This window comes from Chanos chanos, chromosome 12, assembly GCF_902362185.1.
Source record: "Chanos chanos chromosome 12, fChaCha1.1, whole genome shotgun sequence".
NCBI classification, from domain to species: domain Eukaryota; kingdom Metazoa; phylum Chordata; class Actinopteri; order Gonorynchiformes; family Chanidae; genus Chanos; species Chanos chanos.
Window position 1 is genome coordinate 9,533,145 of NC_044506.1, and position 21,026 is coordinate 9,554,170.

At 42.6% G+C, this 21,026-nt stretch overlaps 4 protein-coding genes across 6 annotated transcripts; 3 read left to right on the forward strand and 1 right to left on the reverse strand.

Moving 5' to 3' along the window:
• Window positions 1-634: 634 nt before the first annotated feature.
• LOC115825362 (zinc finger and BTB domain-containing protein 12-like) lies at window positions 635-5,683 on the reverse strand. The gene is made up of 5 exons (XM_030789183.1): window positions 5,605-5,683; window positions 3,969-4,174; window positions 3,162-3,356; window positions 2,631-2,825; window positions 635-2,092 (listed from the first exon to the last, which is right to left on the reverse strand). Exons 2-5 carry the CDS (start codon window positions 4,170-4,172, stop codon window positions 1,040-1,042), a joined length of 1,647 nt encoding a protein of 548 aa, XP_030645043.1. The 5' UTR covers window positions 4,173-4,174; window positions 5,605-5,683; the 3' UTR covers window positions 635-1,039.
• Window positions 5,684-7,374: 1,691 nt separating this feature from the next.
• On the forward strand, window positions 7,375-10,674 carry srsf10b (serine and arginine rich splicing factor 10b). Of its 3 annotated transcripts, none has more exons than XM_030789213.1 (6): window positions 7,375-7,439; window positions 8,101-8,200; window positions 9,093-9,201; window positions 9,355-9,526; window positions 9,680-9,736; window positions 9,886-10,674. In XM_030789213.1, exons 1-6 carry the CDS (start codon window positions 7,375-7,377, stop codon window positions 10,199-10,201), a joined length of 819 nt encoding a protein of 272 aa, XP_030645073.1. In that variant the 3' UTR covers window positions 10,202-10,674. The 3 variants fall into 3 exon arrangements, with proteins under 3 accessions (XP_030645073.1, XP_030645074.1, XP_030645075.1); XM_030789214.1 differs by having other exon boundaries at window positions 9,976-10,674; XM_030789215.1 differs by lacking the exons at window positions 7,375-7,439; window positions 8,101-8,200 and adding an exon at window positions 8,466-8,724 and having other exon boundaries at window positions 9,106-9,201.
• Window positions 10,675-11,611: 937 nt separating this feature from the next.
• Window positions 11,612-15,496, forward strand: LOC115825289 (akirin-1). The gene is made up of 5 exons (XM_030789121.1): window positions 11,612-11,934; window positions 12,778-12,924; window positions 13,219-13,350; window positions 13,527-13,598; window positions 13,745-15,496. Exons 1-5 carry the CDS (start codon window positions 11,730-11,732, stop codon window positions 13,753-13,755), a joined length of 567 nt encoding a protein of 188 aa, XP_030644981.1. The 5' UTR covers window positions 11,612-11,729; the 3' UTR covers window positions 13,756-15,496.
• Window positions 15,497-18,386: 2,890 nt separating this feature from the next.
• Window positions 18,387-19,907, forward strand: LOC115825138 (gap junction alpha-9 protein-like). Its single transcript, XM_030788921.1, has one exon. The coding sequence runs from the start codon at window positions 18,387-18,389 to the stop codon at window positions 19,905-19,907; it is 1,521 nt and encodes a 506-aa protein (XP_030644781.1).
• Window positions 19,908-21,026: the final 1,119 nt, after the last annotated feature.

Below are 21,026 nucleotides of genomic sequence, written 5' to 3' on the forward strand. Positions count from 1 at the left end.
CACACCTGTTTTCACAGTGAAAATCAACAGGTAGCTAAGAGGTGAAAACAAAAACCGGCAGGACACCGGCCCTCCAGGACTGGATTTGCCCACCCCTGGGTTAGATGGTTAGATGAGGCAGGGGGATCACTGGAACTTAACACTGAACCACTGCACAATGACGTCCGACTGCTTTGACCGTTCTCGATCAACGAGCGGCCACTTCGATATGAGAAAGACAAGTTCACGCCTAGAGAATCCTAGAGATTAGATGAACTTTATTCGTTTATGTGGATTCATATTTTCCATTGTAGCGTATTTCTAGTCAGTACCACCTTGTTTTTTGTTATTGTTCAAAATGATTGTTTGGTCGACACTGTCACTAAAGCCGCTGTAAAGCTCACGCGCACCGCATAACAAGTACGGTGCATGTTTTTTTCTCACAGTGAAAAATGAAAAGAAAGAGGAGAGGCGTACCGGCCTCAAATCATGATTGCCGTTATTCTTCATGATCACAGCACAAACAGTGCGGAATGCTCTCTTATTCTAGGAATGTGTACTCCTCGTGATTTGGCATCGCCTTCGAGGAAAAAAAAACTTCATTTACATGAGCTGACGTGAAAAAAAATTCATGGTTCACTACACACGAACTGCGCGTCAAACCGCGGTTTTAGGTTCCGGTACGAAACCATTACACCTCTATTTCTTACCATTCGCAAAGTCTCTCCAGATTGTACAGCCAAACATGATGCACTATTTCAATTTAGGCTACTGTCAAAATAAGCTCAAACAGCTGATGAATGAAGTTTCTACACACTGTCATTGTCATTAACTGATTTATTTATCAGCCAATGGGATTTCCCCCACACAAATGAGGCGCTCCACACACCGTCATAGCCCTGATCAAGACCATGTCCATTGTTTGGCCCTTTTTCACTGCAGTCTTCATAACGTCCTGTTTACATGACCACACAATCTGCAAAGAGGCACGGATATATTATAAAGTCTTCATCCAGCTGTTCATCAGTACCAGCCAATACAATAACGCGACCCCGTGTTTTCACAGTCCGCCCCCTCCGGCGGACGCCTCGCTCTCTTTCAGCGCCTCCAGGCAGTTCTGTGCTGTTGTCTTCCCGTGTTGCTCCTTCAGGTGGCGGCGCAGAGCGGGTTTGTGCGCGAAGCGTACGTGGCAGTAGGAGCACCTGTGCGGCCTCTCTCCGCTGTGCAGGTTCATGTGGTCGCACAGCGTCGATTTCTGCGTGAAGGTCTTGTGGCACAGCGGGCAGCGGTGGGCTTTGGCGCCGCGGTGGACGCTCATGTGGCGGTTGAGGTTGCTGGCGTGGCTGAAGTGCTTGCCGCAGCACGGGCACACGTAGAGCAGGTGAGTGGCGCGCGAGTGTAACGCCAAGGCCTGGGCGGAGGAAAACGCCAGGCCGCAGTGTTCGCACGCCACGGAGCCCGTGGCGCAGGAGGTGGAGCCGACCACCGCCACCGAATCGTCCCCCCCGCCCTCCTCTTCTCCGGCCGGCACCGCCATCATCCTCACCCCATCTTCGCCGCTGGAAGCGTCCAGGCTGAAGTGAGCTTGAGCCTCCTCAGGAACGGGCTCCCCTTCCCCTTGGCTCTCCCCGGGTCTGCCCTCCTCTTGGAGGGAGCTGTCTGTGTGTGACTGGCCGGACAGGTAGCCGGCACCAAAGTCCACCCCAAAGTTACCCATCATCTCCCCCGCCGTCGGAAAGCGCCAAGCCTCCTGGTAGCCCATGTTCAGCTGCCTCCTCTCGCGTAACAAGCCGCGTTTTCTGTATTTGAAGCCCCTCCCTCTACCCCCTCTGGGCTCGACCAAGCGGCGTCTCCACGTACGGAGCCCCTCCCTCTCTGCTCCGTGTCGCTGGGCAGCGTCCATGGACGAGCTTCCTTGGTCTATGCCCTGCCCCTGCTCTCCCGTGTCCGTCTCCTGGCAGTGGTCATCTAACACCACCACGGCCTCCTCCTCTCCTGCAATGTTGTGTTTTTCCTCTTGGTTTTGGTCATCATCTCCGACGCACACCTGATAGACCTCATAATCGTTCCTTTCCTCCGTCTGAAAACTCCCGGAGGGATCAGATGCTCTCACCTAAAAAAAAAGATCACAATTCTTGTATAGAGTTTAAGATAATTTAGTTATACATAAAGGTCAATGCTGAGTTCAGCAAAGCTCCACATCTACACAATCTACCATTCATTCAACCCTTTCTGTGTCCTTCCTTAAATATTCAGTAGAGTGTTTGGTAACACATAACAAGGAACCATTGGAAGTACACATAAAGTCACTGCTCCACCCCAAAGTTCAAATCCAATAACTCTTTGCAAAACTGAATAACATCCTCGATAGTTGCATTTATCGATAACTGTTTTATACTCTACATTGTTTATTTTTGCACTTATATTGCTTAGATTCTGTATTTTTTTTTATCGTTGATATTTTATTGCTGATGTTTGTATTTTTCATATTTCTTACTTTTTTTTTGTAAATATGAGTCTTAATATAAATGCACCGGTTGAGGATGGCACGACTGCAATTTCGTTGTGCTTGCACAATGACAATGAAGTTCTTGAATCTTGAATCAGTTATGGACAATAAGTCTGTGCCCTGAGTGTATGCAGATATTTACCCGTCGCTCTGAAACATCGTCAGTGTCTCTGTGCTGTACGTCTGTGTGATTATCCCCAGCAGGGTGGGACTCCTCTCCCGGGCAGTGAGGCTGCAGTGAGGGTGACTGGTCAGCAGGGGGCGACATAGAATGCAGAGAATAGGCACTGCCACTTACTATCACAGGCATGGCGTGGGAGTCCTCTGTCTTTACAGTCTAGACTCAGAGGTGAGGGAAAATCAGGAAAAAAACGTTCTTAAATAATAATAATGAAAGAGAGGGAGCAATGGGGACACAGCAGTGACGAGGAAGAAGGGCTGTAATCATAAATCCTATGGAAAAAAAAAAACTGTAACAGCTAAGAACTCTGTATTTTTTAACACTTGGATGCTCCTTTTTCTCTAACAGGCTTCACACAACATCTGACTTCTCTCGACCACGATATGTGAGGATCTGGTCTGACACTGAATCTGTCAGTGTGACAGACAGACCCAGGCTCAGTCTTGCCTTGGTTGTTGGGGGGGGGGGCAGAAAAAAGGCACAAAGCCTCACCTCTAGAGAACTGGGGTTCCTGGGTTGTAAGTATTGGCTCAGAGCTCCTCTGCATTTCTCAACCACATGCTCCATCTGGAGGTAGCTGGCAGCAGTCAGATAGTTCACGATCTCTTTGGAGCTGAACTGCAGTAGCCCTGTGTAACACGACTGAAGGAGCTCACATACCACCGTCGAGCTGTGCAACCCTGACACCTGGTGGCCAAAAAAAGAAGTGTGAAAAAGACTGATCAAAACAAGAGTGACAAAAAGCTTACCTTGCATTGTGAGACTGTTAGTCACAGACAGAGAGAGAGAGCTGTTATTCTCTGAGTTTCACATCAACAGTACATGAAGTATATGATACTGCAAATTCACAACACAAAGACTACAGACATTACCAAGACTTTAACCCGCTCTGCCACTGAGACAGGAAAACGTTATTCAAACTCATCTCATTCCTCAGGTCTGTGTAAAAACAAGACCACAACATTACTTAAGTGTCATACCACCTTAGTAATGTGTCAGAAACAACTGTATGAACTTTCACTGTAGGTCTTGTTCCTCCTGACGGAGCCACTGTAAAGATATAATACTTTATGGCCAAAGTGTTGGTTCAGGAGTACCCGTAGAACTCGTAAACAATCCCAGAGCTGAAGTCTTATAAACCAGGTTAAAGATATTTCCTGAAAACTTATCAGAATGCATCCGTCGATCCAATCAGAGTGGCCGCCTTCAGCTCAGCCTCTCTCAGTCAAATGACAGAATCACTCTGTTGTTACGGCTGCTCAGCACCAGAGGTCAGGTCAACATTGCTGGGTTCCATACCTGCAGCTCAGGGGAAGGATTTAGCAAAAACTGGTCCCTCAAGAAAGGTGAGCATGCAGCCAGCACCACCTTGTGCCCTCGAAACGTCTGCTTTCCACTGGCGACGATGGTGATGTCACAGAAGTGCTGGCGTGTGCGGAGGGAATTCATGTTTTTCAGGGCACTGTCGCCGTGTCCCGGCAAACGGAAACACACCACCTCCATCTCTAGCAACCACAAACGAAGAAAAAAAAAAAAAAAAAAGTTAATCAGTGATGATTGAGCAAGCAGATATGGAAACAATACTACTTGCGGTCAAAAATGCTGTAGTATGCGCATTTTTGGAAGCAGCTATAACAGCTGTGCATATAGGCCTATGGCTTTGATTTCACTCTTAAAACTTCATCACCTGCCCAATTTTTCAAAGAGGGAAAAACCTGTATAACTGGGAGGGCATATTCTGTAATCACAAAGCAAGGGCCCATTAATCCCAAACAACAAAAAGTTCCCTTTGAGAATAAAGGAAAATACAATGCTAGTGTTGACACAACTTGTGAACTAGCTTCATGTGGAGATTGCATAGTGTAATGAGTTTCATACTCTGTATGCACACAAAACACACAGTTTCTGGCACAAACTTGTACTTACATGGTTTATCACTGATTCAAATGTAGATATCTGAACAGGCACATCTTACAGAGGAAGAAAATGTAACTAAAACAGGTCTACAACATGCCATAAAATGTCACAGACCACAATTCCTAAAAAAACAATTCTTGAATTGAAAACACTGCTCGGTTGAGACGCTTTTGATCATAATGACTGCTTTACTATTTCAAGGAAGATGGGCAACAAATTACTTGCCTTGCCTTTCCTCTGCACTACAAACATCGTTTCTTTTTTTCAAGGCTATAGCCTGTAATTGAAAGCGTTACCACACGTACAGGTCAGCCTACATAAGATTGGGAGGACGTGCAACACTGAACATTTCCGCCGAAATTCACAGCCAGACATGGCCTCTTATTTTTGTGTGTACGATACTCTCTGATGTATGTCAGTAACAGTCTTTGATGCTATCTATGAAGTGGTTAGCTTAGAAAGCTATTGTATATCTCTGAGATAAGAAATGGGTTCTGTCCAATTTCAACAAATTTTGTCTGACTATTCCTTTGTCTACTATAATACCGAATTACCTGTAGCTTTCATTTGTAACAGGCCCCAAAAAGAAATGAGGATGTTCAAAGTGCTACCTTTGATATAGCCTAATGATCTGATATAAAACGCAGTAAGACGCTGAATTGTCGTAGCTGCCCATGACCTTTCTATAGCCCAAAAAATCTCAAAAACCGTCAGCACGTTTTAGTACACACGTAGGTGACATTCGAGAAACATGAATAAGGGGTTTGTTTTATCTTTGGTGAGTAAATATATATATAACATGAGTTTATAACGCCATTACAGATGTGACCATGGTCATGTAACATTCCTGACTAGTGTAAAAATCTCCTAAACTTCTGGTCGCTAAAGCGGACGTTTCTCATCAAGTCGGTCAGCAGACAACCATTGTAGTAAAATGGCATTCATGCTAGCTCGCTAAATCACGGAGCTAACTGGCTAACGTTGTTCTTTACATGGTTTATCTCTGGTATGAGCTTACCTGTAGCAACCGAAAGAGAAAGTAACCAGCCAGTCGTTGAAATTAGACCATATGACGTGAAATATAATGAAAAAGACGATATGCAATGCAGAGCTGGCTACACGATGTATGTGATTCAACAAGCTGTGCGACAATTGTTTGCGGTCTGTCTGACTCTTCAGATACTCCCCTAGCGCAGTGTAAACAAGCTTACTGTCTTACTACAACCGAGACTGTTTAAAGTGGTATTAACCCTAATGTTTTTTTCCAGTAGAACACTCAGATGCACACTGTTTGCTTAATAGTTTTCTTTTCTTTTTTCTTTTCTTTTATAGCAACAAAGTAGTGTCCTTATACCTATATATATAAAGGACGCGGCTATCAGACTAACCCTTTATGCATTACCATATACAACGTGCAAAGAAATAAAAATCGCAGTTTGGGTGTTCTCCACTATCAATAGCCTATATGTCATTTGTTTTGTGTGTAAGTGCCTCAAAGTGTTTCACTTTGTGATGTATCCCCGAGATAATATATGCGACACAGCTTGATTCAAACAGTTGAGTAAACTATTTTATATACTTATCTTTGTCAAGGAAGATGTTATGGCAGAACCAGCACTGAATTCAATACTAATTTTACGTGAAGTTACCCAAAAGCAGCCGCATATATGAGTGGAATTATTAAGCTGAACGCGGAATTTAGCACCACGATCACCCCTTTAATTATCTCATTGTAACATAATCACGACATCTTAATTCATGTTATATTATGCTACTCTTCCACCTTGTGGCTCACGATGCTTGATTGTTTGGGGATGAGTTTCTGCATAATCCTTAACCATATCCAGACCCGAATCAAGCAATTAAATAACAGTGTAATTTGAATGATTGTCAAAGTACTCTAACTGTAACAAGCAAATTTTACCCTGAGTCTTTTTTCTACTAAAGTTACTAAAGTTACAGTGTGTTGAAGCAACACCAAATAAAGATCACTAGACTTTCTTCACTGAATTTTGTCCTTATTTGTTGGACCACGGTCATTAGAGAGGGGGGACTGAAGAGATCTGGGGCAGGACCCATTCATTCAAATGCTTAAGATATTAGTTTCATACTGGCACTGAGATCAGCATTATCAGTTTTAATAGCTTTTTAAAACAAACGCCGAATTCTTTCTTTTTAATAGCCTGATAGTAACTATAGGTTCTGTGAAAATGATCATTTGAAGTTTATGCTTTAGTTGCTGATGTAAATGTACTTGGTCCAAATTTTTGGGTGGCTGCCACGTGATGGTTTAGTTGATGCTGAATTACGGTCGTTTCCATATTTACCGGTAAATGTGCCGTTTGATATGTCATTTTTAGGGATATACATCTGTTGAGGTGTCCAGAACCTGTTTTGAATCCTTTTTTTTAAGTGATGTACAGTTAAGACTACTATTAACATTTCATTCAGACCAAATGATTATTTGATCCACTTTTTCAAAAAGAAAGACAACATTTTTACGACCACTGCAATTACATGTGAATATCAAAACGTTTCATTTAAGTGAGTGCAACAAAAAGTATGAACATAGACAAGACGAGTGGCAAATCATCCACGACACATGGCGGCGCTGGAGTAATATGCTCGTATCCATATATATCTCGCCGCCAACCTTGGTGGGAGGGTACACATAATTTTTTGCCAACGTCCGTGCATGCACGGTTGTAAATGAACACGTTTGGTTCTGTTGGGTACCGTAAGTTTATTTGAATGTTTTTTGTTGACTCCTGAGCGCTACAGATCCATAATGGCCAGGTACCTGAGGCCTCCAAATACCTCCCTGTTCATCAGAAATATATCCGATGAATCCAGGTAAACGTTTCGATATCATGATCATCGCCATTTTCCTTATTTCTTTCATTGCTGGCTACCCAGCTAATGTTAGTTTTTGGCGAGCTTAATTGAGTTGTGAAAACGCCGGAAGCAAGTCTGCCGCTTTTCAGTGTTTGGGGGCATAACTGTGCACGGTTATTATGCTTAACTGACCAGCTGGAAAGCATTCCTTAACCCAAAGTCGGTCACTTGACTGGCGCCCGAGCCGTGGCCAGTTTATGGGTTTAAAACCTAACGTTATTTAACTAAGCCAAGCGGCTGTTTGCGTTTGTCTACGCGGATGCTCTGTTTGGTCTGATCGAGTCCAAATGATTTAGGCTTAGTTTGGCTCGTTGCCAGGCGTCTTAATAGTTGACGCCAGTTGTGGACATACACCAAATGCTCGTTTTCATAGGTATTAATCTCTGGACTCCGAGGTCCCTGAAATAACACTTTTTCCAGATCCTGTGCGTTCATCTGACCATACAGGAACGATCCATTGTAATAATATCTGTCAAGTGCTGTAATGCCTTTTCTCTGCATGAGTTTGGATGTTTTTTATTGGACAGGTTCTGGATAGTAATATTGGTATTAACTTAGGCATGGGGTAATGTTCCCCTTAACGAGTGATATGAATACTTTATTATTTTATGGTACTTAGGCCTGAGGATTTGCGTCGTGAATTTGGTCGGTACGGTCCGATAGTAGATGTCTACATTCCGGTTGACTTCTATTCACGCCGACCAAGAGGATTTGCATACATTCAATATCCTTTCCCCTAAAACAATGCCTTTATAAAAATGTCAACTGTATGTATATTTTAATTTGTGCTTTCCAGTAGGTATTGCAGAGATATGTCACCCTTGACCCAGCTTCAAAAGGAGTGGCTATTTTGTTTGAAACTAAACGAAAATACTACGATAATAAAGTCTAACCTGTATTTCTCTGTTGTTGCCCCAGACAAATGTAAAGGCATCCAGTTGTGGAGCCCGGCACAAAGACAGTAAAAGAGATCCATGTAGAGTAGAGGTAAAGTCAAGCCACCATAAGGATGTCAGGCCGCAAGAGGGGGTCGCAACAGAGAAAGGGAAAGAGTGAAAATAAAGAGAATGTAAAGCTCGAAGAGGAAAAGAGGTGACCGAATGGGCAAGCAAGGCTTGGATAAGAGCATCAAAGAAAGGAAAAAGAAAGATTTGGTGGCAAAGACAAGCAGGAAACTCGAGGTCTTCTGGGAAGCAGTAAAAGAGCTTAAAGAACAAGATGATGAATTTCAAGCATGTCAAAGGTAACACATGAATTCCTTTGTATCCTGCCATATTCTTTTCCCCCTTTTCCCCAATCTTATCCAAACAAATCATTTTTACGGCGATATCTGGCATAAGATGACAAATTGAGTACTGAGAAAAATCCAAAATCATAATTATCAAAATTTGGGGTTCTCAATCGGAAAATGAAATCACTTTTCACTTTGAAACGTATTTACATCATCTTGTGCATATGCAAGAGCAGTAGTGTGAAACTGTGGCGCTGTTCTGTAGATGCGACACAGACTTCATGTGTCGAAACGGCTCCTGTAGAGGTTTCTGAGCAGTGTGTCATGTATGCTTTGAGTAAGGTGCCATAAAGGCTTCAGATAACAGCCCTTAACAGCACATCATGTTTGAAGATGTTCGTGACGCTGAAGATGCTCTACACAACCTGGACCGTAAGTGGGTGTGTGGCCGTCAGATCGAGATCCAGTTCGCTCAGGGAGACCGAAAGAGTGAGCATTTTCAGCCAGTTTCACAGTCGATTATTAAAGAATGTACACCCAAGAGAAACACACCATACATTCATTAGGAATGTTCCTTTGTACTTGAATTTTCATTTAACCTTGTTTTTTCCTTTCTTTTTGCCTCCCATTTTCTCAACGCAGCGCCCAATCAGATGAAAATGAAGGAGCGCAGATCACCACGCAGCTTCTCACGATACGACGACTATGACCGAGACAGCCGACGCAGGCGTTCTCGCAGCCGCAGCTACGAGAGGCGAAGGTCACGTAGCCCCTCATATGAGCGACGCCCGAGGAGATCAGAGAGTCCAAGAGAGTAAGAAACATTTCCACACGTCCAGTTAGTGTCTATGATTTTTAACCCAAAAAAACCCATTAAATTGTTGCATTATTTAATATCTCAGGTTGTTCTTTATAAAACCATTGTTATGGTGGTCAGGACACCTGTTTAAGGATGTTTTTGTTTTAGCACTCGTGGAAGGCCATACGGCAGGCAGGGACGGAGCAGAAGCAGAGAGCATGAGCGGTGAGTGTGAAATGGATTAAATTACATGTGTCTGTAGATGTGCTCATTCTGCACAATATAGCCCATGGACTTCACATTTTTGATGCAAACGTGAATTGTTTAAATATCTAAATGACGACATGAACATGATTGGTGGTCTGTTTCAAAAGCCATAGACCGCCACCCCGCGACCACCATCGAGGCCACCCAGACGCCCCCTCCCGAAGCTGCAGTCGGTCTGGTTCACCCTCCCACTCCAGGGCCAGGCCACCAGCCCGGAGAGAGTCCAGAGGGAAGTCCCGCTCCCGATCAAAATCTGTTACCCCCAGAGACGGCGGAGACTTCCACGCGGTCTCAGACGCACCGGAGTCTCACGAAGAGTCACGCGTTCACTCCCCATCTCGGTCGCACTCTCGTTCTGTCTCCCGCTCCCGTTCTCGATCTCGGTCTAGGTCCTGGGCTGGGCGAAAGTCTTGGGGACATTAGAGCTTTTGCCTGGGAGGGATGGCATGGATCTGTGCTTTCTCACTAATTAAGGATCTTTTTTTGTTGATTTGGATTTGTTCTCATTTTGATTGAACCGTTTGAGTTTGCCACAGTTATGGCCGCTTTTGTTTGTTAAATTATGTCTCTTTTTATTCTGCCTACGTTTTTTGTTTTCTCCCTTTTTTATGTGAATGATAATGAAAAGGGCCTCTTATTCATTGAAGTATACATAGTGGTTGTACACCATTAATTCTAGACTGTTGCCCATCATTGCTTTTTCAGTATCATTACAGAATGTATGTTAGATATTACTAGTGTACTTTGAGTAGGCGATAGTTGTACGAAGATGAATATATAAAATGGATATCTGCTCCCATTTGGAGTCAATTGAGTTTACATTCTCTGTGTAACTGCGATTTAATGCCTCCATTGAGTCTAGGCTTTAATTTTTTTTTTTTTTTTTTTGTAAATGCAGTGTTTCTATAAGTCTCCTTTATTTCAAGTGCATTAAGATGTTTCCTTTTCCAAATAGTGTTGCATTTTTATGATGCCTGCATCTTCACTGTCAACTCAAACCAGTCTTCCATTGTATTCTTTTCTCAGACATATTTTATTGTGAAATATTTGGCAGTTTTACATGCCATGATTTAAAAGTAATAAAGGGAAATGGTTTCAGTTGCGTAATGAAATCAGTACTTTTATGAAAGGAACTTTAATGCACCTTTATGGAACCATAATCTCAATTTAAATGTTTAATTGAGGGTTCCCATTTCTTCTCACCACAGAACTGTACTCTGGGAAGTTTTGATGATCAGCAAGGCCACACTGTATTATATTATCTCATTCCTCTGTTTCAAAACAAAGCATTAAGAGGCTGATAGCTTCATCAATAAATTTGTAGTTGACAGCATCACTAATAAATGGTCAGAGACCTAAGTGTGTTTGTCTCGATGGGAAAGTAATGAAGTTGAAGCATAATGCATTCCTGCATGCTCATAAAAAATGAAACTGTTCCATGCAAATCAAGTAATTGCACTCAGGTGGCCCTATATCCTCCCTTAGGAATACTCATTCACTCTTGAGTGCATACATAGTGAGAAGACTTTATGTACACAAAAGTTGTCCGTCTGTTTTGTTTTTTTTTTCAGTGATTGAATTAATAGTCCCCCCCAGAAGACAAAGAACCTTTCTCATAATTTGGTCCTTTGTTAGCCAGAAGGGCAATCTGAAGTGTTTGCGACGCCTTTTTAACTCTCGGAAATTGCGAAGAAGGGGATCTTCTCTCTATATGGTGTTAGTACCCTTTAAGCAAAATCAAAACACACCCTCATGACGTAGCTAAAAGAAAGCTGCTACTGGCTGATTGCGAAGCTAACGTGACGCCTCTACCCGAATAGACGCCATCAAGATCGGGTTGTAAAGGAAAGATCACCGCGAATAAGTGAAAGTCAGCGTGATAGCTTTTGTTTTTCTGCTGTGGCATCCAGACCACCGAGATAGTTAATTTTGCAGTTAGTACCCGGGCACTATGGCGTGTGGGGCTACTTTGAAACGCTCTATGGAGTTTGAGGCCCTGCACAGTCCTCAATCTCCTAAACGTCGAAGGTGCAACTTGCTCCCCGGGTCGCCGGCCACTCCATCCCCTCAGCGATGCCACCTACGACCCGCTACCGAGATGCAGTCTCCACCGATGGTTCCCGAGTCGATGCCTAGAGAGCAGAGACTGACTCCTGGTAAGGACGAATACTTTGGTTAAGGAAGAAGTCATGGGAGATTTCTGCATTTGATGGGGGGAAGGGGTTGGGTGGAGTGAAAAGTAGTGGGGGAGGGAGTTTAAATAGGGGGATTAATGATAGGTTGCTAGCTAGGCGAACTAGCTTGTCGACTACAAATATATACAGTGTTATTTACTATTTATTACCGGCTAACTGCTAAAGAGCTTCGTAGATTGCGTCCATATTCAGGGTCTGTCGTAGTTACCAGCGGTTGACTTTTATTCATTGCTTGCTTATTTGCACCGTTATGGCTACATGCTAGTTAATGTTTAGAGCTTCGATGGTACCTAACTTGGCTGATGATAACTGACTAGCTAACATTATCAAATACTCCATTATCTGTATGGTTGATCCACAATTTAGGGTGAGAATTTCACCTTTCAGTAATTGCTTGCGGCGGTGTTGCGCAGGATATGTCGGCCCTTACTAACGACGACACCTGAGAATCACGTGAAGAATTAATGCAATAAATTTCTAAGAATTTTAGGTCAACATCCATCCTATAGCATTCTGAACCTCACATTAAGAGGCCGGTACAGAGGAAAAATCAAGCCAGTGTTCGAATAATCACCAATTGCTTCATAAGATTCTTTGAAAATCTTTTATGGTCCAGGGGTTTGCGCGTATTAATTATTTGCATGGCGTGTCATGTCCAGTTTCTAGATTTTCTCTGTCAGTGAGGCGTTCTGTCGTAACAGGAAATATTTTATTTGATTTCCTACGTATTAAATCTTCTTGCCCCTGAATTAACGGTCATTCTTAATTGCAGGCTTATTATGTTACCTTCGTGTCTCTTTACAGAACAGATCTTCCAAAACATCAGGCAAGAGTATAGCCGTTACCAGAAACGGCGGCACGAAGAAGCCCTCACCCAGAATGAGAGTCACAGCCCAGGGGATGAACGTAGCACCAGCCCTTCTCTTATTGCTGCACCAAATTCCCCTCCAGGTCTGTTGCTATGACTGTGTTAGTGGTGAAAAGAATCTGAAAATAACACGGTTTGGTTTGCAACGATGTGTGATATCTTAACACTTTGCAGACCCTTCTCTTTATGATAGCATGTAGCTAAGTAAGGTAACGCGTAACACCAGTATAGGAAACAAAAGTAAGCTGACCTTTTCAAGCGAGAAACCATTTGGGTAAGATGACTGAACCGATAAAGTTACTTAGCAGTGTCTGCAGCTTGATGCAAATGATTTCACACGTGTTGCCTCAACATGTATGGTTTCATTTGTTGTTAAGGTATGTCCATGAAGAGAGACCAGCCTTCATTCACAATGCGTCAGGTTAGTTACCTGTGTGAGCGTCTTCTTAAAGACCATGAAGAGAAAATCAGAGAAGAGTATGAACAGATTCTCAACACAAAACTGGCAGGTATGTTCTCACTCCTATTTTACTCCTATACATGGTATGGAGAAACTAATATAATTGTATATGTAAAGGCCGATAGTGCCAACGTTTTAGTTATAGCACAGTGAAAGTCTGTATGTTATGTTTTAGTTCCTGAGCTGCTGTAGTAATCATATTTCTGTGTGTTTCTCTGTTTTCAGAACAGTATGACTCTTTTGTGAAATTCACTCAGGACCAGATCGTGCGGCGGTATGGCACTAGGCCAGCAAGCTGTAAGTACCTAACATTAAGTTCACCGTTGCCTGTGATGAGCTGGTTACGACAGCTCATGCAGATCCTGTCCATATTTGACCAAAATACGCCCTAACGTTGTGACAAATTAAATATAGCATCACTGTCCTTGTGTTTTGTCCTTCAGATGTTTCGTGAAGATTCCAAACAGGTACAGGCTTTCAGCATAAAAGTCGCCGCTTCGCCGAGGCCACCCTTTCTTTTTCGGTCTCTATTTCAAACCTGCTGGATGCCATCATTTTAATCCACATTTTCAGGGTTGTTGTTTTTTTTTTTTACTGAGTTCAGAGTCAGTTAACAGACGAGAGAGTGCTCATTGTGGGGTAAACGGCTGGGTGATGTCTCCCTTTTTTTAAGTGCCGTGGAAAGCCGAGCGCTTATGACTGTTCTATTAATCCTGCCAAAACTCTCACAGCTGCAGTTCTTTAATCCTGTTTGCCTCTGTGCTTGCAAACCATACTTGAAAATGTGGATTTTTTTTTAATTTGGGTTTTTTTTGTGTGTGTGTGTGTGTGTGTGTGTGTGCTTTGGGTTTTTTTTTTTCCCATGAAAATATAAAAATTTCCTTCGGTTTAACAAATTCCTCAGATATTTTCTAACTGTATATATCTAGTCCTTCAGTGCATTACACTTGGTTGTAAACAGCCAAATTTTAATTTTATGTTGTATGGCTGAAAATGTGTCCTTCGGTCAGACAAAGAACGTAGATGTGTTAACATGTAAGAAGCTGCTCTTGCTACTACGCTGAAACAACCTTGTCATATAACCCCAGTAGATTTAGTGGTAACAATGATGTACAGTAGTCGTGCATGTGTGCCTAAACTGAGCTATTTGTCAAACCCTAACAATACCAAAAAAGAAGAAGAAGAAGAAGAAGAAGAACGGACCTGTTTGGAAGAGTGGCTTAGCTCTGCTCCTATGGAGACCACAGAACTACCTGTGGAATTTTTCTTCCTTTTAATGAAAAAAAGAGACAGAATGATTTTTAGCTAGGTTGTGAAATTAAAGTGGAAAGAGTAGAGTGTGACTGGGTACAGATGGATGGATGGATGGATGCACATTTTCATAGTTACTTTTGTTTTCCTCCCCTCTTAATGGAGATGATATATTCACCTACGCGAGTGTGTCTTATCTTACAGAATGTGTTTGTTTTTTTTCCCTCTTGTCTGTAGCAGCATTTTAAAATGCAGTTTCATTTCATTATTTTATTTGTTTCTTGTTTCTTTGAATGGAATGTCTCATAAAATTAGACTCTTTCTGAATGCTCTGTTTCTCATGTGTCCCTGAGGGACTGCCATGTGAATCATTTCTGGGCCATTTTACATTAGCAGTCAATACTGTCAAAAGTCAGACAACCAGTATTAAGTAACATGGACCAATTGACCATTTAGTCTGGAGTGTGCCTGAGGCAGCGTTCCAGACGAAAGAGCAAGACAGCAGTTATTCAGTTGTGACAGTGATTCTGATTATTTCAAGGTTTAATGGCACAAATATGTTACAGTATTGGATAATGTGCTTCTGAAACATGCATTGTAACTGGCCCAGACAGTTCATAAAGGGATGGTCTTCATCTTTGCCATGAAGTCAAATGATTCTCAGTGCAGACTGTATACAATGATATAATGTACAATTGTCACTTCATTGAAAAATTTGGAATGTAACTAGCTTAAGGAGATGAGTGTCTCCCATCAGTCACGTGTGAATGTGCATTATTGAGAGGTCTAAACACATTTTACTAGAGAGGGCTATTCCAGTGAATGGGCAATATTTTTTTTTTCATGGTGTATAACAAGGTGGGTTTGAGATGATGCCTGTGAAGTGTCCAGAGGGTTCAGTGGTAAACTGAATAATGCCGTGATTACTATTTCTACTTAAATACCTTTTTATATATATATATATATATATTGTCCTGGATGCTCTTTACTGTTCATTTGAAATTAGATGGAACAAATAAAGACTATAAAAATTGCACTTGTCATGAAAGATTTTTATTTATTTGTTTTAAATTAGCTTACTGTAAACTTGTTGCTCATTGTTTTGTTTTTTTCCTTTGTGGAGAAATTGACTATTCAGCATCACTGAACTAGCATTCAGAGTGTATGTAGGTCAAATTTGGATATTAACTTCAGTGTTATCCTGAATCTGTGGAAGTAACTATGAACTCAGAGGACAGTTTTCATCCTCTACAGCAGAGGGCAGTACTTATGATCAGTTTACATAGAAACCATTGCCTTTTTCTGGGCAGGATCTGTAGTTCTGCAAATGCGATGGAAAAAATGTTAAACCAGTTAAACCAATGTTAAACAAGTGGTTTAAATGTGTAACAAGTGTATTACGAAGTCATTATATCTGCAAAATAATCGTCTATAATTAAAAGGTATGTAGCATGAGCTACAAATTTAAAACTTTCTACACTGAAGAGATCACTTGATCTTTAAGATAAAGCAACAAAAGGCACAACACAGAGTTGATGGATTCTAATGTCTGTGAAAAACCTGGTCTTTTACCTGAGAGATTAGGTGTATTACATTTTTTTTCTCTCATTGCTGCACAAATAAACATTTTGCAAAACTCGCCAAAATATGAATCACTTTTGACATAAAAACACTGTGTCAAGTAGTCTGTGTTTAGTCCATCTTGTAGCTCAAATCTTCAATCTTCACAAAGACACATTCTTTTACATAAGCAAGAGATAAAATGGACTGATAACACTGCTATGTTCATTTGATGTTATTGTTTTATATGGGCAACGCTAAAGAGTACAAAGTGTATGTACCACTGTAATTTGGAATATAACCAACGTGCTCTGTGTTCCTCTGCTACAGAACAGTCAGCTAGTCCTGTTTTTGAGATTAAATGGGCACTCCATTCAGTATGCAGAGAGTAATGTCACCTCTATCTCTCTCTATAGCTATGAGAATGAAGTAGTGGACATGGAGGGGGGGCAGGGACAGGAGGGGGTGTGCATTCACTCACGTGCAGGACTATCACTCAACAGAGGTTATGTAAGGGTGTGGTCTATACCCACTGCAAAAAGAAAAAAATGGTTTCCAATTGGAAAGGGATCTGGTGACCAGTCATTGCTCTCGTCTGAGAAGACCCGCCCACCTTGTATGGGCAACAAGCTATGGGCATAGATTTCTGGCAAATGGATTTAAAAGTGCTCCTGCTGGAGGGAGGGATTTAATTAGATTTACAGAAAAAAACTATCCATGTATGAAATCGGACATGACCGATTGATTGAGCAACATAGAGTAGATATTGAGCAGTTATTGACTGAACAATAGTGAGTTGCCGTGGAAAACTCGGGACAGTGAAACAAACTGTGATGTTTACATGTGAGGCTGGTAACCTCACATGCAAAATGCCACTCAGTCAATGCATGTGCACATAAACAAAGCACAGAACATTACATTAGAGTATCATCTCTCTATTACAATATTGTCCTCTCCAGTACAAAGTATAAGCCTCATATCAGATATCAGAGATGTGGAGTGTCTGTGTAATTTTCTTACATCTGTAGACTGACTCATACTTTCAGTAAAGTAAATGTGAACCAACTTTAAAAGCTTAATATGGCTAAAGGTCATAATTAAGGATCACTAATGATGTGGTTGAGTGAAGTCAAATTCCAATGACATGTGAACGTTCGAAATTTTTAGTAACCCTGCTGAGGAATAGTACCCAGGGCTGAATATGTGCTTGTGGCACTGCCCACAAATTTCTGAATGTTACTTACACAAAGTGTTTGGATTAAGCAGAACTCATTTTGTGTGACGTGACACTTTGATTTCATCAGACAAATTCACAAAAGAGGTGAATGTGTTGGGGATGCCCTGTGTTGAGGACACTATCATCTACCCACATAACTTGTCACAAATTCAATAACCACTTCCGCACGTGATTACTCCCTCGCAGACAGACACCCTCTTACTAAATTGCATGGGCGTGAGGCATTGTGAGGGGCGATACAGGGGTGTTTAAGCGGGAGCATGGGCCTTCAGAGGACTGACACACTCTCCCGCTACATAAGGATAACGCGCGAAGGGTCACCGAGGTCCTCTTTGGACACGCCACAGACGACAAACGATTTTAAATTTATTTGGCTCCCTCTTCGCCTGAATGACCCGCAGGGGCACACAGTACCGTCAGCCCGGTCACACTGCTGCAAGGTAAATGGAAACGAAATCTCATTGATTACTTTAGGCTGGCTATAAGTTCGCAGCGACCTAACCCAAAGGCAGCATGTTTTCAGATCCGTTTTGGATAACGGACGTTAATGAGCACTGTTGCACCTTGTGGCTTTGTTAGCACCTTAAGTGGAACAATAAGAATGTCTGCTGGACCTAGTCCATTGGAGAGATGTCCTTGTTTAGCATGGCTGTTGATGTATATTTTATTTTTCAAAGCAGAGGTAAGTTTGAGTGGATTTGGGAAGGGTGCTTACATATTTAAATGATATTTTATCATACAATATATTCTGTCAAATTGTCAGACAAATTATAGTATTAACATATTATCTGCTGAAGAATTAAGGTTAGCTCTTTGTTGTCTAGTTATCTAAGCTTATCATTAATGACGTGATGCGTGTATGATGTATATCCAATAATAACCACGCTTGACAGATATTTTCCTCCCCCTTCTGCCACGCAAAGCTTAATAGCAACTAAACACCCTCAAGCTTTACATTTCTCTTTCGATCCACTTGCAGAGTTTGTTACCGTCATAATTCTATCCCTCTTTTGTACAGTAGCAATGCCCGTGTGAAGATGGGGGACTGGAACTTCCTGGGTGGGATCTTAGAGGAGGTACATATTCATTCCACCATGGTAGGCAAGATCTGGCTGACCATCCTGTTCATCTTCCGCATGCTGGTGCTTGGCGTGGCGGCCGAGGACGTGTGGAACGACGAGCAGTCCGACTTCATATGCAACACAGACCAGCCGGGTTGCCGGAACGTCTGCTACGACCACGCTTTCCCCATATCCCTCATCAGATACTGGGTCCTGCAGGTGATCTTTGTTTCCTCTCCCTCGTTGGTCTATATGGGTCATGCAATCTATCAGCTCCGGGCCCTGGAGAAGGAACGGCACTGTAAGAGGGTGGCACTGCGACGAGAGCTGGAGGCAGTGGACGTGGAGCTGGTGGAGGCTCGCCGGCGAATTGAGCGGGAGATTCGACAGCTGGAGCAGGGCAAACTAAACAAGGCTCCTCTGAGGGGCTCGCTGTTGCGCACCTACGTGGCCCATATAGTCACTCGTTCTGTGGTGGAGATAGGTTTCATGTTGGGACAGTATCTTCTCTACGGACACCACCTGGAGCCGTTGTACAAGTGCGAGCGCGAACCGTGTCCCAACGTGGTGGACTGTTTCATCTCACGCCCCACAGAGAAGAGCGTCTTTATGGTGTTCATGCAAGGGATTGCTGCTGTGTCACTTTTTCTCAGTCTGCTGGAGATCATGCACCTGGGCTATAAGAAGATCAGAAAGGGCATACTGGATTACTACCCACACCTGAAACAGGATCTGGATGACTACTATGCAAGCAAATCCAAAAAGAACTCTATGGTGCACCAGGTGTGCATGGGTGCATCGGTGGGCCGTAAGGCCACCATGCCCACCATACCCAGCGGCTACACGCTTCTCCTGGAGAAACAGGGCAACGGTCCTACCTACCCTCCTCTTATTAATGCTTCCTCTGCCTTTGTTCCAATCCAAAGCAACCCTGTAGGGAAACCAGGTCTGGACAATCCAAGGGGTAGCAGAGAGGTTGTGTTGTGTCCTGTTGAGCACAACAGCAATTCCAACAACATGAGCAGTGAGACATACTCCCCACCTGTGGATAAGCATGGGGAACCGGCAGAGCAAGTTCATTTGCCCCCTCATTCTGAGGAGCTGGAGTCAGAATACCCAATCCTCCCAGTGGCTGACACTTCCTCTTGTCCAACCATTTACCAAGGTGCGATTAGGAAACCCCGGAGGGTCAGCGCACCTTGGAACTGTACCAACGTAATGGAGGGAAATGGGTCTGACCGCAGGGAATCTTACTATAGGTCTGTTGGCTTGGGCATAAAACCACGCTGCAGCTTTTCAGGCGGCCGGGTCAGGGCCTTCTCAAAGCCGGATCTGAAGAGGTTGAGTCGGCCTCACACTCCGGACTCGATAGGGGAGATAAGTTCTGTGTCACGGCACAGTCGCAATGTCGACAGCCCTGCTTTGTCACCGGGCTGCAGGATATCATCTGCAAGTAACACCAGCGTGCGGCGAGCCCCCACTGACCTGCAGATCTGAGACATGCTCATTTTATACCTTGTCTCATAGCATCAGCCGTAACTTGAAAATCTTAGAACTTTTATAACTGGTTTTATCCGACAAGACTGGTTCTGATCTCACCTCGGGGGATCTTGGGAATTCTGGAGAATATTCATTCAGAGTCAGTTCTGCTCAGTATAATGACTTATCTGTCTCTGATCAGCTCTAGAGAGTTGTACATGGGAGAACACTTTAATTAGTTCTCCTCATGCCATTATCTTCAAAGTTGAGAACCTGGGCCTGTATTTCTAATAAAGTCAGTTTTTTTTTTTAATTATATCGTTATGACTGCTTGTTGTATGGTATTTGAGACGGCTCTGGATTCCAATCTCTTTCTTCGCTTGAATGAATGACAACCAAAAGCAACTGAAACCAACAACACTTTGGTGGAAAAAGACACAAACCAGAAATGTGTAAGGCAGCAGCTCTATTTCATTCTTAAAAGAAACTCTAACAAAGGCTCTAGAATTTCCCAGGGACTTTGTAGTTAGGGGAATGAAAGTGCAGGTCAAACGGAAATACAGTTATGAAAATTTAAATTTTGAGACGTCCATCAAACCTGTTCCAAAAAAACATTTACAAAACAATTAAACAAAGAGTAAAAAAAATAAGTCTACAGTTTATGCTTCAACAAATGTGTGCTTTCTGAAGTAACAAGCTAACATCAGCGACTTGTGAAAAATCTTTCATTAACATACTTTAATCTAGTACCCCAACATTTCTCAGTGGTTTAAGGCTTAGGAAAAAGTATTTTTAAAATCTCTTGTTCTTGTTCACTTATAAAATTCTATGAACATGAAATCTCAAGGCTTTTTTTTCTTTTGGCTTCAAGATGCTTTCTTCGGTATACACCCACTTCTATTACGCTGATGCACTATAACTGATTTGACTACCCTTTCCTCCAGAGGTCACACCTATCATTTAGAGTTATGTGTACAAGACTCCGCTCAACCTTGGGGAGGACAACAGACTGTTAGTGTGTTGGCCAGCTTTTGTAAAGTAACAAGACTCAAAAGCCACACTTAGTCTGTGATGGACAGTTTTAGTCAGAGGTCAGTTATAAAACATAAATACATTCAATTTGTTCTATTTTCTTTC

What these genes read in the sequence shown, in the direction of transcription:
- LOC115825362 (XM_030789183.1), bottom strand. Translation starts at nt 4,172, where the DNA reads ATGGAGGTGGTGTGTTTCCGTTTGCCGGGACACGGCGACAGTGCCCTG. An exon ending in GGAACCCCAGTTCTCTAGAG is followed by an intron (nt 2,826 to 3,161) that starts GTGAGGCTTTGT and finishes CTCTGAGTCTAG; the next exon opens with ACTGTAAAGACAGAGGACTC. An exon ending in ACGATGTTTCAGAGCGACGG is followed by an intron (nt 2,093 to 2,630) that starts GTAAATATCTGC and finishes CTTTTTTTTTAG; the next exon opens with GTGAGAGCATCTGATCCCTC.
- srsf10b (XM_030789213.1), top strand. Translation starts at nt 7,375, where the DNA reads ATGGCCAGGTACCTGAGGCCTCCAAATACCTCCCTGTTCATCAGAAAT. An exon ending in AATATATCCGATGAATCCAG is followed by an intron (nt 7,440 to 8,100) that starts GTAAACGTTTCG and finishes TATGGTACTTAG; the next exon opens with GCCTGAGGATTTGCGTCGTG. An exon ending in CGCTCAGGGAGACCGAAAGA is followed by an intron (nt 9,202 to 9,354) that starts GTGAGCATTTTC and finishes TTCTCAACGCAG; the next exon opens with CGCCCAATCAGATGAAAATG.
- LOC115825138 (XM_030788921.1), top strand. Translation starts at nt 18,387, where the DNA reads ATGGGGGACTGGAACTTCCTGGGTGGGATCTTAGAGGAGGTACATATT.
- LOC115825289 (XM_030789121.1), top strand. Translation starts at nt 11,730, where the DNA reads ATGGCGTGTGGGGCTACTTTGAAACGCTCTATGGAGTTTGAGGCCCTG. An exon ending in AGAGCAGAGACTGACTCCTG is followed by an intron (nt 11,935 to 12,777) that starts GTAAGGACGAAT and finishes GTCTCTTTACAG; the next exon opens with AACAGATCTTCCAAAACATC. An exon ending in TCTCAACACAAAACTGGCAG is followed by an intron (nt 13,351 to 13,526) that starts GTATGTTCTCAC and finishes CTCTGTTTTCAG; the next exon opens with AACAGTATGACTCTTTTGTG.